The 14,275-nt window shown below is 49.7% G+C and overlaps 2 protein-coding genes across 7 annotated transcripts in view; both read left to right on the top strand.

Moving 5' to 3' along the window:
* ogdha (oxoglutarate dehydrogenase a) overlaps window positions 1-6,321 on the top strand; it is a 30,577-nt gene extending 24,256 nt beyond the window's left edge. For all 5 annotated transcript variants that reach the window (XM_015042106.1, XM_015042105.1, XM_015042104.1 and 2 more), the window contains 16 exons: window positions 618-708; window positions 846-1,025; window positions 1,123-1,251; window positions 1,329-1,508; window positions 1,582-1,734; window positions 1,851-1,953; window positions 2,038-2,166; window positions 2,246-2,396; window positions 2,570-2,697; window positions 2,769-2,947; window positions 3,022-3,093; window positions 3,923-4,048; window positions 4,130-4,202; window positions 4,305-4,468; window positions 5,204-5,358; window positions 5,431-6,321. In XM_015042106.1, the coding sequence (XP_014897592.1) occupies window positions 618-708; window positions 846-1,025; window positions 1,123-1,251; window positions 1,329-1,508; window positions 1,582-1,734; window positions 1,851-1,953; window positions 2,038-2,166; window positions 2,246-2,396; window positions 2,570-2,697; window positions 2,769-2,947; window positions 3,022-3,093; window positions 3,923-4,048; window positions 4,130-4,202; window positions 4,305-4,468; window positions 5,204-5,358; window positions 5,431-5,548 (2,131 nt within the window). In that variant the 3' untranslated portion in view covers window positions 5,549-6,321. The remainder of the gene's footprint in view (window positions 1-617; window positions 709-845; window positions 1,026-1,122; window positions 1,252-1,328; window positions 1,509-1,581; window positions 1,735-1,850; window positions 1,954-2,037; window positions 2,167-2,245; window positions 2,397-2,569; window positions 2,698-2,768; window positions 2,948-3,021; window positions 3,094-3,922; window positions 4,049-4,129; window positions 4,203-4,304; window positions 4,469-5,203; window positions 5,359-5,430) is intronic.
* A 1,838-nt stretch (window positions 6,322-8,159) lies between these two features.
* Window positions 8,160-14,275, top strand: part of LOC106953378 (zinc finger MIZ domain-containing protein 2-like) — a 15,267-nt gene continuing 9,151 nt past the window's right edge. For both annotated transcript variants that reach the window (XM_015042100.1, XM_015042099.1), the window contains exons 1-6: window positions 8,160-8,631; window positions 12,524-12,612; window positions 12,702-12,816; window positions 12,902-13,098; window positions 13,184-13,343; window positions 13,850-14,056. In XM_015042100.1, coding sequence (XP_014897586.1) covers window positions 12,563-12,612; window positions 12,702-12,816; window positions 12,902-13,098; window positions 13,184-13,343; window positions 13,850-14,056 — 729 coding nt within the window. In that variant the 5' untranslated portion in view covers window positions 8,160-8,631; window positions 12,524-12,562. The remainder of the gene's footprint in view (window positions 8,632-12,523; window positions 12,613-12,701; window positions 12,817-12,901; window positions 13,099-13,183; window positions 13,344-13,849; window positions 14,057-14,275) is intronic.

Below are 14,275 nucleotides of genomic sequence, written 5' to 3'. Positions count from 1 at the left end.
ACGCACGCACAGGTAACACACAGGTACCGCACACACAAGTAACACACATGTAACACACACACAGGTAACACACACACACAGGTAACACACACACAGGTAACACACACACAGGTCACACACAGGTAACACACAGGTAACACACACACAGGTAACACACGCACAGGTAACACACACACACAGGTAACACACGCACAGGTAACACACACACACAGGTAACACACAGGTAACACACACACACAGGTAACACCAGGAACAACCGGATCATATCTGACTGTTTCTAAGTATTTTATAATTTTAGTCAGTAAAATAAAAACCAGAGTTTTAAAGTGAATCATAAACATTTTAAATTTTTCAGTTTGTTGTTTCAGTCGGTAAAAATAAATGTTTACTTTCTGCTTCGTAACGATTTAACTGAACATCCGTTAAATCGTTACGTTTTTAAAACTAACTTGTTTGCCTGATGAAGACGTTTCCTCTCAGGTTGGGTTTCTCAGTTAAATGAAGTAAAAGCTGGAAAATGTCTCTGCTCTCGGTGAGAGCAGAGACGGACTGGTCACAGAACCAGAGGAATCAGGGGAAACTGCTGCTGCTTGATCTGATGCTCTTTGTGTTTCCAGGGGTCGGCTGAACGTTTTGGCCAATGTGATCCGTAAAGAACTGGAGCAGATCTTCTGCCAGTTCGACTCCAAACTGGAGGCGGCCGATGAGGTACTGCGACTCCATCAGGGGTAGAAACCCTGATGCTGTTGGTCTCTAATCAGTGTTGAGTTTCAGAGGTTTGAGGGATTCATCATGTTACCACATCCTACACTAACAGACTGTGTGAACCTGCTGCGATTCCTCAGGGCTCCGGAGACGTGAAGTACCACCTGGGCATGTACCACCGTCGGATCAACCGGGTCACGGACCGGAACATCACCCTGTCTCTGGTGGCCAACCCGTCCCACCTGGAGGCCGTGGACCCCGTGGTCCAGGGCAAAACCAAGGCGGAGCAGTTCTACTGCGGAGACACCGACGGGAACCGAGTGAGTCTGAATGCAGGAAATTCCTGCAGCACCGCTGCACAAACCCAAACGGATCCGATCGGTCCGACACTGATCTACCTGTCCGCTCCGTGTCCAGGTGATGTCCATCCTGCTGCATGGAGACGCCGCCTTCGCCGGCCAGGGCATCGTCTATGAGACCTTCCACCTGTCGGACCTGCCGTCCTACACCACGCACGGCACCGTGCACGTGGTGGTCAACAACCAGGTGACGCCTGGCGACCAGCTGGGGGCGCAGAGTGAGACTAGCCTCCTGTCGGCTAACCGTCCCGTCTCCATCTGCAGATCGGCTTCACCACCGACCCGCGCATGGCCCGCTCCTCTCCGTACCCGACGGACGTCGCCCGCGTCGTCAACGCCCCGATCTTCCATGTCAACGCCGACGACCCCGAGGCCGTCACCTACGTCTGCAAGGTGGCGGCGGAGTGGAGGGCCACCTTCCACAAAGACGTGGTGGTCGACCTGGTGAGTGTCCCCGCCTCCCGCAGCGCGGCCCTGCAGCCTGACCTCTGACCCCGTCGCCGTGCCTACCGCCCAGGTGTGCTACCGCCGGATGGGCCACAACGAGATGGACGAGCCGATGTTCACCCAGCCGCTGATGTACAAGCAGATCAAGAAGCAGAAACCGGTTCTGCAGAAATACGCCGAGAAGCTGATCGCAGAGGGAGCCGTGAGCCGGCAGGAGTACGAGGTGAAGCCTGGACCAGAACCCTGGACCAGAACCCTGGACCAGAACCCTGGACCGGACGGTCACAGGTTCTGTTGGTGCAGGATAAAGGTTCTGATGGGTTTTGTGTCTGAATGCAGGAGGAGATCGCCAAGTACGATAAGATCTGCGAAGAGGCGTTCGCTCGCTCCAAAGACGAGAAGATCCTGCACATCAAGCACTGGCTGGACTCTCCGTGGCCCGGTGAGTTCGGGGGGTTCTGGGTCGGTTCCGGGTCGGCCGGTGGTGCAGAAACCAGAACCTTGACGTCCTGAATGTCCTCCTCAGGTTTTTTCACTCTGGACGGGCAGCCCAAGTCGATGAGCTGCCCGAGCACGGGGATCTCTGAGGAGAACCTGAACCAGATCGGACTGGTGGCGTCCTCCGTCCCCGTGGAGGACTTCACCATCCACGGAGGTCTGCTCCGCTCCGGAACCGCTGCACCCTCTGCTGGGCGGAACCGGCCCCTAAACGGACTCTGTTGTTGTTGGACCAGGTCTGAGTCGCATCCTGAAGGGCCGGGGCGAGATGGTCCGTAACCGGACCGTGGACTGGGCTCTGGCCGAGTACATGGCGCTGGGCTCCCTGCTGAAGGAGGGCATCCACGTCCGGCTGTCGGGTCAGGATGTCGAGAGAGGAACGTTCAGGTAACCCTGGTGGGAGGAGCCTCTGGCCCAAACAGAACCAGGACCGGACCGCAGCTAGCAGAACTTCAGGGTTAGAGTCTGTAGGCTCTCCGTTGGTTCTGGTCAGGTCCGGTTTGTTTAGAGCAGCCCTGGTTCTGTTGGATGGGTTCTGTAACCTTCTTGTCCCCTCTCAGCCACCGTCACCACGTCCTCCATGACCAGAACGTCGACAAGAGAACCTGCATCCCCATGAACCACCTGGCGCCGGACCAGGCCCCCTACACCGTCTGCAACAGCTCGCTGTCCGAGTACGGAGTGCTGGGTGAGTCCCTCCGGGTCCTCGGGTTCTGCAGCTCGGTCCTGTCTCTGAGGTTCTGACCCAGTTCCCTGCAGGCTTTGAGCTGGGCTTCGCCATGGCGAGCCCCAACGCGCTGATCCTGTGGGAGGCCCAGTTCGGAGACTTCCACAACACGGCGCAGTGCATCATCGACCAGTTCATCTGCCCGGGTCAGGCTAAGTGGGTCCGGCAGAACGGCATCGTCCTGCTGCTGCCGCACGGCATGGAGGGCATGGTGAGGCTCCGGAACCAGAACCGGGTCCGGCCTTAAGAACTTCTTCTAACACGCCGCTCTGCTCGCATCCGCAGGGTCCAGAACATTCCTCGGCCCGGCCCGAACGGTTCCTCCAGATGTGCAACGACGACCCGGACGTCATGCCAGTAGGTTTACAGAACTCTTCAGCCACGAGGCAGTTCAGTTCAGTTCAGTATAGTTCAGTTCACTTTGGTTCAGTTCAGTTCATTTCAGTTTGGTTCAGTTCAGTTTGATTCAGTTCGGTTCAGTTTGGTTCAGTTCAGTTTGATTCAGTTCGGTTCAGTTCAGTTCGGTTCAGTTTGGTTCACTTCAGTTTGATTCAGTTCAGTTTGGTTCAGTTCAGTTCAGTTTGGTTCAGTTCGGTTCAGTTCAGTTTGGTTCAGTTTGGTTCACTTCAGTTTGGTTCAGTTCAGTTCAGTTTGGTTCACTTCAGTTCGGTTCAGTTCAGTTTGGTTCACTTCAGTTTGGTTCACTTCAGTTTGGTTCAGTTCGGTTCAGTTCAGTTCAGTTTGGTTCAGTTCAGTTCGGTTCAGTTTGGTTCACTTCAGTTTGGTTCAGTTCAGTTTGGTTCATTTCAGTTTGGTTCAGTTCGGTTCAGTTCAGTTTGGTTCAGTTCGGTTCAGTTCAGTTCAGTTCAGTTTGGTTCACTTCAGTTTGGTTCAGTGCGGTTCAGTTCAGTTCAGTTCGGTTCAGTTTGGTTCACTTCAGTTCGGTTCAGTTCGGTTCGGTTCAATTTGGTTAAATTTAAAAACACTTTTGAACCCAAAGGAAATTCAATTAAAGGTACAAAGATCTTCGAACTGGGAAACAGGAAATAAACATATGGTTCTGATAACCATATGATAACCGCCATGCTGGTACCCAAACTGGTACCAGCACGGCGTTTGGGTCGGCCGGCTCTGGTACTGTACAGTGTTTGGGTCTGTAGGTTCTGACTGTGGTTCCGTCCTCCAGAACCTGTCGGAGGACCTGGCGGTCCGGCAGCTGTACGACTGTAACTGGATCGTGGTGAACTGCTCCAGTCCTGGGAACTACTTCCATGTTCTGAGGAGGCAGATCCTGCTGCCCTTCAGGAAGCCGGTACCGCCCACAGCCTTCACTTCCTATGTGGGCTTTTATTTTGAAAACTGACCTGTTCTGTTGGACTTCCTGTTTCTTCAGCTGATCGTTTTCACTCCCAAGTCTCTGCTGCGCCATCCTGACGCCCGCTCCAGCTTCGACGGCATGCTGCCCGGTAACGCCGCTGCCGCTCATGTTTCTGATGCTAGCAGCTAGCCGCTAGCCCGGGTTGCTCAGCCTGACCTTCGGCCTTCCTCCTCTTCCTCCCTATGTGCAGGAACCCACTTCCAGAGGCTGATCCCGGACGACGGGCCGGCGGCGCAGCGGCCCGACGCCGTGAAGAGGCTGATCTTCTGCACTGGGAAGGTTTACTACGAGCTGACCAAAGAGAGGAAGAAGAGAGGCCTGGAGGAGACGGTGGCCATCAGCCGCATGGAGCAGGTACCAGGACCGGCCCGCTGTCCTCCAGCTGCCCCTCCAGTCTGACTGGGCCGTGTTCCACCGCCAGCATGCAGGCGGGTTATCACAGCAGAACTCGTAAAAATCCGTTTATTTGGGTTTGTAGCCGCGCTCTTTGAGACGGACCTGAAAGGTGAACGTGAACGCCTCAGCTCTGACGCCGCAGGATGCTCTGCAGTCTGTAATGGGAAATCTGTTTGGGATTCAGACTGGAACTCCAACCGGACCTCAGTAGACGGATCACAGCCGCAGCAGGAATGCTGGTGTTTCCTGGTGGCACCAGCAGGGGGCAGCAGGTGTTTCAATGCTGTTAAACAGCAGGATTTTTATTGATCTTTGATCAGAAAATAATGAATACATGTTTCTTTATTATTTAGTTTTTTCCAAGCTTTCCTCAACATAACTAAACATATGAACAAAAAATTACAACAAAATGAAAAATAGGAGGATGTCGTACAGTTGGCATGTAAATGAAGTTCAGGACCGTTTGCCATCAGACATGTTCCATATTTATCCCAGATGTTCAGTTCCTGCCTGATGTGGTGCTGTTTGTGTTTAAACTCCGAGTCTGAATGTTCAAAAATCCAAACAGGTCTCTTTAAATCCCTCTTTAAAGGAAGATTCCTGCAGTCTCAGCCAAATCAAATGAATAATAAACGTTTCCAGTTTTTGCTGAGCCAGCAGACGGTAAGCCCCGCCCCTCCCTCTGCCCTGCAGCTCTCCCCGTTCCCGTTCGACCAGGTGAAGGCGGAGTTTGAGCGTTTCCCCAACGCCGACCTGGTGTGGTGTCAGGAGGAGCACAAGAACCAGGGTTACTACGACTACGTGAAGCCGCGCATCAGGACCACCATCAACAAGGCCAAGAACGTCGGGTAAGCGCCGCGCCGCCTCGGCCAGAGCCGGAGCGCTGCCGGCTCTGACTCCGCCCCCTCTCTGTGCCTCAGGTACGCCGGCAGAGACCCGGCGGCGGCTCCGGCCACCGGAAACAAGAACACACACCTGGTGGAGCTGCGGCGCTTCCTGGACACGGCCTTTGACCTGGAGGCGTTCAGCGAGCAGTAGACCGCCGCACTGGACTCACACACACAGATAAACACACACACTCACTCTGCAGCAGGGTTTATCGTTTCCTCGTCATGATTCATGCAGAATCGATCAGATTTATCCATAAATCCAGTAATTATTGAGTTGGAGTCGAAGCAGCAGAAACATTCGGGTTTCGGTTTGAAGTTTCCTCTGAAATCAGCTGATTTAACGTCGTCACAACAAACTCCACACACACACATCCCTCCGTCCACACACACACACACACACTCCAGCTGCAGATAACCGTCAGAGTGACGCCTCCCGTTTCCTCCACTCACTCAGAGGATCGGAGCTGCTTCTTCTTCTCCTGAATCGTTTTACTTTAGCTTTTAAGGCTCTTTAGCATCGTTAGCAGGGATCAGAGGGAGTTTGGTGGTGCTTCTCTTCTTTGTAATTAGTCACCATGGTAACGCCTATCACTGAGATTTTATCCTATTTTTCTGAGGGTATGTTTGGGATGAACCAACCACGCGCTGCTGATTTAGCCCCGCCCTCCCCGCGCCGGTCTGCGTTCATCTCGTGCCAAATTGCGCCGCCGTCAGTTTTTCTGTTTGGTCATTTTTCTGGTCGCAGCTGAACTGACAGCGGAAAACCGGAAGAATCGTCAGCAGAGGAGGAAGTCGGCTGCAGGTGGCGATCCGAGCTTCTGAGACACAAAGATTAAAAATCATTTATTTATTTTCATATTAGGGGATTGAAATCTGCTGCGTTGTTTTGCTTCATTCAATAAAGAAATCTGCTGAACAGACTGCCTGGTTTCAGGTTTTCATTTCATAGCAATGCTCTCTCAAACATTTGATCATTTTAAATATCAGTTTTAATCTTTGTTCACCTTTAAATCAGATGTTACCATGGAGATCTGAGCAGCAGGAGGCCTCTGCAGCGCCTCCCCTCTGCTTTGGAGGAACTGCAGCTCCTGGTTTATAAGCTGCTTCCTGGCGGAGCCTCTTTGCTTCTTTCTTATTAAACTGCACATCATCACGTTCACTGATGCATCTTTTGGAAATCTTTCAGATGGGGTCACTCGGGTTTGTTGTTGGGTGGCGAACAGCAGCCAAGGAGAGCTAAGGCCAGAAACACCCTGGCAGGTGAAACAGTCGCCATGTCGTCCAGTTTCTAACTCGGTGCTGCTTGTACTATAATCTGTGTGATCATTTCTCTCTTGTTGATGCTCTTAAGTCAACTAAGTTTGTTGCAGGGCAACGGTTACACCTGGAAATCAGCTGAGTTAAAGAGCTGATTCAAACTAAGACAGTTCATCAGGTGTTGTGGTTTTAAAGACCAACTCAGACTGAGTTTCTATAATCTTTGACTCCTGATGAGATTCTGGTGTAAAAAGTTTGGACACCCCGATGAAAGGTTGATGAGGCCATCTAGTGGCCAAGACGGGAAACAGCAGCACGAACAGAAACGATCCGGTAGAACCGGAACCCGCTTGGTTCCTCCGGGTTCCGGTTCTGTTTATGACGTCCTAACATAAATCCATTCTCCTACATCTCTGACGTCATATCCGAGGGTCTGTATGAGCAGAACTGATGACGTGTTTGATTATTCCAAAATGACCATTTAATGCTCTTTATTTCTTTAATTTTATCATCTGTGATCAGACCAGAATAACAAGGCATTCTGATCAAATACAATCTATAAATCATCTATAACATGTTTAGATTTAATAAGCAGTACATCACGCAGTTTTTCCCTTCATTAAACCTTCATAAACCCTGATTTATGTTCTACTCAGCAAAGCGAAATCCAGACCTTCCTGGAGGATCCGCTCCGTCTGTTTAATTACAGAAACATAAAAGTTTCTCTAGTTGACAGCATAAAACGGAGTATCAAATTATACTGATAATTTTAATCTATAAAGAACTTTTAACATAAAATCACAAACTGTGTGAGAAACTTTCAGCAGGAGGAGTTAGAGACCCGAATGAGAGTAACGGATGTCTCTCCATGAACATCTTCATATTTCAGGAAATATTTAACTGACTACATGCCGATTGTCATCCATTTTCGTTCCACCCCAGTGGGGTCAGGAGGTGCCAGTCTGTCGCAGAGCAACACAGAGACAGACAGGACAACCTGACAGTCATGTTTTTGGACTGTGGGAGGCAGGAGCAGAACATGCAGAAAGATCCCGGGCTGGGAATCGAACCCAGGACCTTCTGGCAGCAAATGCTACCTACTGCACCACTGTGCAGCCCCATGCTGATCCTCCAAATGTAGACACAAACATGTCGGAATGTTTTCAGAGTCCTGCTTGATTGGAATAAAATAATATGTTTATATCTAAAAGCATAACTTCTTTGAATAAAAGTTTAAATTAATAAATGCTAGATTTTTTTTCCCCTTTTTGTATTGCGTCACAGAAAACAAATGTCCTGTCAACCAGATTTAGTGATTTAGTGACTCTGCTCCATTTACATACTGGCGCGGCAGTCGGTGCGCCTGGTGGGCGGGGTTTGGACTCCGCTCTAATTCCCTTTTTCAACTCCAAAATGAATCATGTTGTAAATTGACTGAACGTGCTGAAAAACATCCGGTTAGCAGCAGGTTACAGGAGGCAGGTTACTGTTCTGATTCACCGTCCTCATGTTAAACCGGAGGAACTCCGCCCCTGTGGCTTTTAACCGGATCGTTCTCCAGCGGACTGCTAGGGAGCGAACCCCCTCACCGTGAGCAGTGAACCAGAGAAGGAAACACTAGCCGCTGCTAACCTCCTCTCTGTGGTTAACCCTCGTTGTTCCGGTTCGTTTCTCTGGATTTCTGTGTGAACTCTGCCAGAACTCCAGCGGATTGCGGTTCCTTCTGAGGCCGGATTATCAGCCGCAGAAACCGGCTACAGGCAGTGTGAACTGGCCGGAGCTGAATCTCTCGATCCCGGATCTTTACTGGATATATTCTCTGAACATTTTTGGATCTTTCAGGACGCCCCGCGTCTTCAGTTGGTGGGACCGTGAAGGCTCATCGGGCTCTCGGTTCTTGATGCCTCGGAGGCCCCGCGGAGCTCAGACTGCGGAGCCCCGGAGTAGGGCTCGGACACCGGGGAATTAAAGAAGGTATGTCCGCTGTGTGACAGGACTTCTGCCGGCTCCTGGGTGTGTGTGATCGGAGTGTGTGCGGTGTGTGTCCCGTGGACTCGGGAGGTCTGCTCGATGGAGACTAACTGGGAGACCCTCAGCTGAAGGTTTCATGCTGGAGAATCTGCTGCTGCTAACCTGTTAGCATTCTATTGTCACCGCTAGCTAGGCTGCCATGCTAACTGTAAAAATACAATAATTGTATATAAAATATGTCAGGTTGAACGTATAAACAGATGTTAGTTGTGGATATTTAAACCACATAATTTCATGTAACATTTATCGGTCGTGAACTTCCGGTTGTTGTTGTTTTTCTGTTAGCTTGCTAATGCTAATGTTAGCATGCTAGTCCTAGCTTCCCTCAAAATGTCTCCGGTGGCCGTCATTGTTCCTCGGGGGAGCCGGAGGCAGAGGGGCGGCTCACGGAGGAGACACGGCCCGCTTTGGACACTTTTCTGTTTTCATTATTATTTAAACGGTTGTTACTAATAACATTAATGTGTCACGATCGCGCTGGCAGTGGGGTTGGTAGTTTAAAACCCGGGCAGTGGGGTTGGTAGTTTAAAACCCGTCCACAGAGCAGAGCAGAAATAAAATGAAATCAGCTTTTATTCTCCGTTATTACGTGGTGAAACAGCCCGCGCGTGGTTTCACACTCAGATACACCCACGGTCTGCTGTCTGCCTTCTGTTTCACAGAATAATATTGACCTCTGACCTTTACAGTGAAACATGTTGAGTGATTCCTGGTGAGGCAGCCCAGGTTACCCAGCAGGAAACTAGTTAACAACCTTAGCTGGCCATGGAAACCAGCTAAGGACCACTAACCCGTAGCCATGGAAACCAGTTATGGACCCTTAGCTATGGTTAGATATTCCTGCAGCCAGCGTTGCCATGGGAACGTTCCTATGTTGGAACCCAACAGGTTCTGGTCAGAGTGGATGGTCTTGCAATCCAGTTCTGAGGTTCTGTTGGACCTGCTGAAGGCCTGGTTCTGGTTCTGATGAGGCTTCAGTGAACACGGGTCAGGAGGTTCTGCTGAGGCCCGTGTCTTCCTGGTTTTACTGCAACATTTTTCCCTGAATATTCATCTAAATAATATTCTGGTTCTGACGAGAAGAACCTTGGGAAGCCGGAGAACTGGTTCTGATTTGTCGGAGCGGTTCTGGCCAGTCTGGGTGTTAACTACAGCTGGACCGGATCACAGGGTTGGTTTGTTTTAGGAGAACTAGGAAGACCCTTGTTTTTGTTTCCTGCTTCTCAGAGCTACTTCCTGTTTCCTGCTTCCTGCTTCCTGCGGTTCCACTCAGCAGAACTTTGATCTGTTGAACTGGTGGACCTGTTTGGCGGTGAAACTGGAAGCGGGTCGGATTCAGGTCCGGTCGGGTGACTCAGGTGAGTCAGCTGCAGGTGTGATCGGGCGGCGCCGGTTCTGCTGTTGGACCGGTTTTAACGTCGCTGTTCTGGTCAGAACCTCCCTGAGGAACATAAAGGTGATTGGACTGGACCGACGGGAGAACCAATCAGATGACTGCAGACAGAGACCATCAAAGATCCTGTGATTGAGGAGGTCTCACTCCTCCCACTGGTTCTGATCCGACTCCACCTGAAAACATCCTGCAGGGCGGCTTCCATCTGAGCACTGAATCACAGGGAGACTCAAGGATCAGGAACTTCCTGGAGGTGGAGCCTCCGTTGTTTACTTCCTGTCCTCAGCCTGCAGGTGAACAGGCTCACCTGGAGATCAGTTGACCTTCCAGGAACAAGGAAGAAATCAACCAAAACAGCTGATAGTTTCTCCAGCTAGCTTAGCATCTAAAGCTTTTCCTCTGCCTACATCTCCCAGAATGCTGTGTGGTTCTGGATCAGAGTTCAGTGAAATATTCTATCAGACATATTGATTGATAGTAATCGTATGTCTATTGATTTATACATATTGTTATTGATTTATTGGTCAGCCCTACTTCCTGTTTTGTTTCTGTCATTTGATCTTAAATTAAAGAAGTTTAGTGAACTGACAGTAAAACTCTTTCCCGCTTTAGACAGAATTAACACTTTGATTCGTCGGTTTGTTCTCTAACTTCATATAAAGTCCTAACAGCAGATTAGTGTGAAAAGTGTTTCTCCAAACCTTTACAAAGTGTATCATAACGGAACAACAGATTAATAATAATAATGTCTCGCTGTTGATAATGAAACATTTATTACTTTATTTATTAGGCCAATAATTTTACACAGTTTGTGTTTTAAATATTTTATGAGGTTCTCAGTTTATGAGCCAAAATAATTCCTAAAAATGTAACTTAATTTATTCACTCTACTAGATTATCATTAATGGTTGTTATAATAGAATAATCTACTTTTTTGTTACCAAAAATCATGAATTTTATTTAATTCCAGTTTATGGATTATTTAATTTATTCAGTAGATTATTTAATTTTAGTAAGTTCAGACATCTCATTAACCACAGGTTCTTTAACCCCTTAACTCTCGCCCCCTAAATCACCAAAAATGGCTGAAAAGGCAAACCCAAATGAAATCAGCTGCTGTTCTTGAACAATTTGGAGTACATGCAAAAGCTTGGTCTCTTTATGAAGAAGACAAGCTAAATTTTCCATTTTTGCTGCCAAAAATACTGTAAGTAGGTTGTAGCTATTACGTTTGTAACACAAAATAATAATAATAATTTTGCTTATTTCTTGTAAATACATATTGAGTGCTGAATGTATGGACTGGAAAATACAATAAATCTGTAGAATCAAGTATTCTGCTCATGGATTTCAAGATGGCACAAAAAGAAATGTCATTTTGGACATATTTATTTATGAGGATGTACAGGTGTTGTCCAAGTGTGTCATTTGGAGTCTCCATTTGGGGTCTCCAAATGGCACACTTGGACAACACCTGATATACATGCTTCAAATGACTGTAACTCCTCAGTGCTTCAACATACAGTCATCAATGAGGCTCTAATGAAAGATAATGACCAGAAGAATCCTCTGGTAAGGTAAGGTAATTTTATTTATATAGCACATTTTCAGCAACTAAGCAATTCTAAGTGCTTGAGATGATTTAAAAGGAAATAAAAACAAAATAACAAACAAAAAAGAGGAAAGGACACATTAGGGCAAATGGCAACATTCAGACAAAACAAAGACACGAGTGAAGGCGGTGACATCACAGGGCCATGAAACCAGGTTGCTCAGCCTCCCAGCAAAGTCTGATGAAGATGTTGTTATCCAGGAATGTCCTTGGGAGCTCTCAGCTCCACAGCTGCATGGATAACAGGAGGGGTGAGGAGGGAAGGAGCGTTATGTTTACATATCTTCAAGGAGATTAGAGATATGCAGCCCTTCCAAGGCCACACGGGGAAAGCCAATTCAGAAACAGAATGTCTTAGGTCAGGAAGATTATAAATTTCAATTTTCCCTAAAGTCTCTCTGATACATCTCAGTTCCAATCATCCAAATTAGTTTGGTCGTTCCACTGAGCCGAAACTAGCAACTTCTCCAAGATCGATTCCATCCCGTTAGTGAGTTTTAGAGTCCTCGTCTCTATCCACACCAACAGTCTGAGTGTTCGCTAGTTCGACCAGATCTGTCACAAAATTGTCGATAATATAATATATAAAATATATCTTTGATCAGGTTGATTTGTAACATTTTAACTTAAATTTACAGTAAAATGTTCAGTTCTGAGCCCTGAGGGACTCCACAGGTAAATATCAGCAGGTTGAACAGATTGTTTCCAGTTTCCTGTCTCTAAATGTTTTTATCATAGCAGAAACTGGTTCTGGTTGGTGCTGGTGATGTCACAGGCCCCAGGTGGCTGATGGGAAATGTAGTTTAACACGGCCTGTCTCTGTGTGCCAGGGTTCTGTTTGCTGGATCGGGCCGCCGGTTCCGTCTGCCATGAACCCTCTGAACCAGATGAAGAGCGGCCTGGGCCCCAATCCCCACAGGTAGGTCTGGTTTTGGTTCTGGTCTGAGCCCAGACTCGATCTAACGTATCCTGCTCTGGTTACCATGACAACGCTCTCCATCTCCACAGCGACGGGTCGTACCCCTACGACCCAGCCAGCTGGCAGCAGCCCCCCAACCAGCCCACCGGGTCCCTGTCAGTGGTCACCACCGTGTGGGGCGTCCCCAACCCGCCCGCCAGCCAGGTATGACATCATCAGGCATCTGTGACATCACCAGCAGGCGTCTGTGACATCACCAGGCCGGTCTGAGCTGTGTTTGTGTCCCCAGGGCCTGGGCGGAGGCGGGATGGGCCCCGGGGCCAGTGCAGCCGGGGGCCCCATGATGCAGGGCTCCGGGGGCCCTGGCATGTCGGGGGGCCCCGGAGCCTACCTGGGCCAGCCAGGCTACGGGGAGCCGGGGAAGGGCTACCTGTACGGCAGGACCGGCGGGGGGTACGGAGGGGCCCCGGGGGGCTACTCGAGCAGGTGGGGCCCTCATTGATCGATTGATTGATTGATTTTTGGTTCCAGATCAGCAGTAACCCCCCCGCTGCGGTTCTGTCGTCCCCAGTTACCCCCCGGGCCCCGGAGGCTCCAGAGGCTCTGAGTTCACCCAGGCTGCTGCCGCCGCCGCCGTGGCCGCCGCCGCTGCTGCCACGGCAACCGCCACCGCCACGGCAACCGTAGCCGCCATCCAGGAGAAACAGAACCAGGAGATGAGCTACGGACAGGTGAGTGGGAAGAGGCGCCCCCTACTGGACGCTCCGGATCACCAGAACCAAAGTTACTAAAGCTAGAAAAGGAAAAACATTTTTATTAAGTGGAATAAATAAAAACTGTAACTAACTGGAGCTTTAATGTCTATAAAACTAAAACACACTGGAATACAGATATGATACGCTTTGTGTTTGTGTTTATAAATCCATTTTAGCATCTGAAACTGATGTTTACATCGGCTGCTCACGGCTCCTCCTGGTGCTTGCGCTAGGCCGCAAAATGGCGACAGCAAATGTGCAGCTGCTTGTTCAACGCCAATGAATCCATTTGTTGAAAATGTGAACATCTGTTCAGTCCAATCGACGTAAAATGATCAAAAAGAACCAAACATAAAACCAATTAAAACTCAATAAACTAAAACTAAACTACAATTAAAAAGCTAAACCTGGTAAAACCCTGAACAGAACCAGAGCTGGTTCTGCTGGTTCTGCGTGTTGAACCCGTTTCCTGTCCGTCTCAGATGGCGGCCCCCGGCTACAGCAGCCAGTTCATGGGCCTGTCTGGCCCCCGCGGTCCCGGCCCCACCAGGGGCCCGCCCTCCATGGGCTCCATGTACGGCCCTGGGGCGGGCCAGCAGAGGGTCCCCCAGCATCCAAACTACGGCGCCGGCCCCCAGCAGGGACACATGCGGACCCCGCAGGGCCTGAAGCGGCCCTACAGCGCCGAGGTGAGACTGCATGACGAGCCGCCAGGTGGCTGGTTCTGTTGGTTCTGTTAGCTAACCCGGTTCTGTTGGCTAACTGACCCGGTTCTGTTGGCTAACGGACCCGGTTCTGTTGGTTCTGTTAGCTAACCCGGTTCTGTTGGCTAACTGACCCGGTTCTGTTGGTTCTGTTGGCTAACTGACCCGGTTCTGTTGGTTCTGTTGGCTAACTGACCCGGTTCT

The sequence above is a fragment of the Poecilia latipinna genome, unplaced genomic scaffold (assembly GCF_001443285.1).
Source record: "Poecilia latipinna isolate Pla-1442-1.1 unplaced genomic scaffold, P_latipinna-1.0 Scaffold577, whole genome shotgun sequence".
NCBI lineage: Eukaryota > Metazoa > Chordata > Actinopteri > Cyprinodontiformes > Poeciliidae > Poecilia > Poecilia latipinna.
Note: the sequence above shows the minus strand (reverse complement) of the source record. Positions and strands in the feature narration are given on the sequence as shown.